The sequence below is a fragment of the Papilio xuthus genome, unplaced genomic scaffold (assembly GCF_000836235.2).
Source record: "Papilio xuthus unplaced genomic scaffold, Pxut_1.1 DF825752.1, whole genome shotgun sequence".
Taxonomy (NCBI): Eukaryota; Metazoa; Arthropoda; class Insecta; order Lepidoptera; family Papilionidae; genus Papilio; species Papilio xuthus.
The window spans coordinates 988290-990198 of NW_013532897.1; the positions used below are offsets into that span (position 1 = coordinate 988290).

The 1909-nt window shown below is 32.0% G+C and overlaps 1 protein-coding gene across 1 annotated transcript in view; it reads left to right on the forward strand.

Annotated features, from left to right (window-relative positions):
* Positions 1 to 376: 376 nt before the first annotated feature.
* Positions 377 to 1909, forward strand: part of Acsl (Acyl-CoA synthetase long-chain) — a 6346-nt gene continuing 4813 nt past the window's right edge. Inside the window, exon 1 of the mRNA XM_013323269.1 lies at positions 377 to 490. Coding sequence (XP_013178723.1) covers positions 377 to 490 — 114 coding nt within the window. The remainder of the gene's footprint in view (positions 491 to 1909) is intronic.

Genomic DNA, 1909 nt, shown 5'->3' on the forward strand with positions numbered 1-1909 from the left:
TATATAAAAGTATAAAAAGTGAATTAACTAGTTGAAGACTATACTATTTATTGTAATAACGATTCAATGCTGTAAGAAATTAATTACCCCTTATTTGAGTAAGTTTAAATACTGCTGTAATTGAATGAGATTTAATATAATTGCTGCATAGCACAAGTTGCAAGAACCATTATTTGCTTGTTGAAGTAAGCTTAATAAAATGTACTTTTAAAGAAGTAACTTTGCTATTTAATAATTAAGCTTTATATAACTTCATATTAAAGCCTGTCGAAGTTATTTGAGGCCAATATTTATGACAATAAAAAGGCAGTGTAGTACAGACATGCGAGGCGCATGCCCGTCTGCATTGACGTTCACACGCACGCGACGCACCGATATGTCTACACTCATACAAACAGACCGTTATTCTGCCTCCTATAGACATTACCAGAATAACGAAAGATCCAATCCTTTGCAATACACAAATACACAGGATGAAATCAAACAGTCGGTATGAAGGTATATAATTCTAAATGTACGAGAATATACTTATGCTTGAATTTTTCCATCTAACTATTTTCTGTCGTCTTCGTGAGCTACTTTGTCTAAAAAATTATACAATAGTAGTTTCTTAACTTTTTATCTTGAAAGTAGAACAATAATTTAATATTTTCTTGAAGGATTGAAAAACGATGACTTGTAGTTTTTTCATCGGTTTATAATTCGACAAATTATCTTGTTATACATATAATCTTATATATAAGATTAATATAAAAACAGTCATGTGATGCGTGAATATGTGATTATGATCAAAGTGCGTTGTAAAAGGTTACGTCTTTGCAACCGAGGTTAAGTTCCTTCCTAATGATAAATTAATCGCATAGTCTTTAATGCCATTTTTTTTATATTTATTGTGATGAGCATGTAAGATATAACATCTTTTAAATCCTATAGAACTCGTAGCTACAGTATTTTTGACAAATATAATTGGCCTGGAGATCCATCAAAGAAGGCACCACTTTAGTTAAGAACAGCTATACGGTTTAAAAAATATATATGTATTATGTTTAGTTAGCACGAAATCGGAAATCAAATTGAAGCACTCGTTTTATAAAACTTAAATTGGTATAAGTCTGATACACACAAGTAAAGTAGGTCATTGCGAAGCGCGGTGCTTTTCATACCTTATCTGGTGTCAAAGGTTTTTCCGCGCAGTAGCGGACGTATTTTTCTTTGACAGGCTTTGACAAGCACAAGGGCGGGGACAATGTTTTTCTCGTCAAAATTACTGGTTTGCTTAGCAAACAGAGTTTAATGCATTTCTTGCACTAAGTTCTAAGTGTTCAATAATCTTTTTATTAACCTTTAAAGAAGGTTATGAAAATTATAAAAATATATTACCAGCTTTATTAATCGTAATACAGAAATTTCAATTTTCAACATTCTGTACTGCCATGTTCTGTGCGCTTAATTGTATACATTACATTTACGGTGTTTCGAAAGCGCAGAAATCATAAACACAACAAGAATTAAATTATTCAAACTTTCGTGAGACATTATACTAAAGAACAACAACAAGAATTGTCGTGTGAAAGGGTCAAGGGTGACCTGACAACTGACAATTCATCTGTCGACACCCTTTGACGTCACACGAGTTAGCGTATGACATTAAATGACATAATACAATGCAAAGATAACAAACAAAAATAAGATCACTTTGTTACGCATTATTAGGAATCAATTTTATACATTTATCGCTTTGTAAATTTCCGTAAAATGAGAAGTTACAGATATTTTTTACACCTTACAATATTTTTGTGTGAGTCAATTCTACGTAGTCAGTAAATGGTTATTAAATCATTAATCCATCATTCAACACGCTTATGCTGAGTGACCGTCGGTTCAATAGCACAGATAATGTATCTAGGGC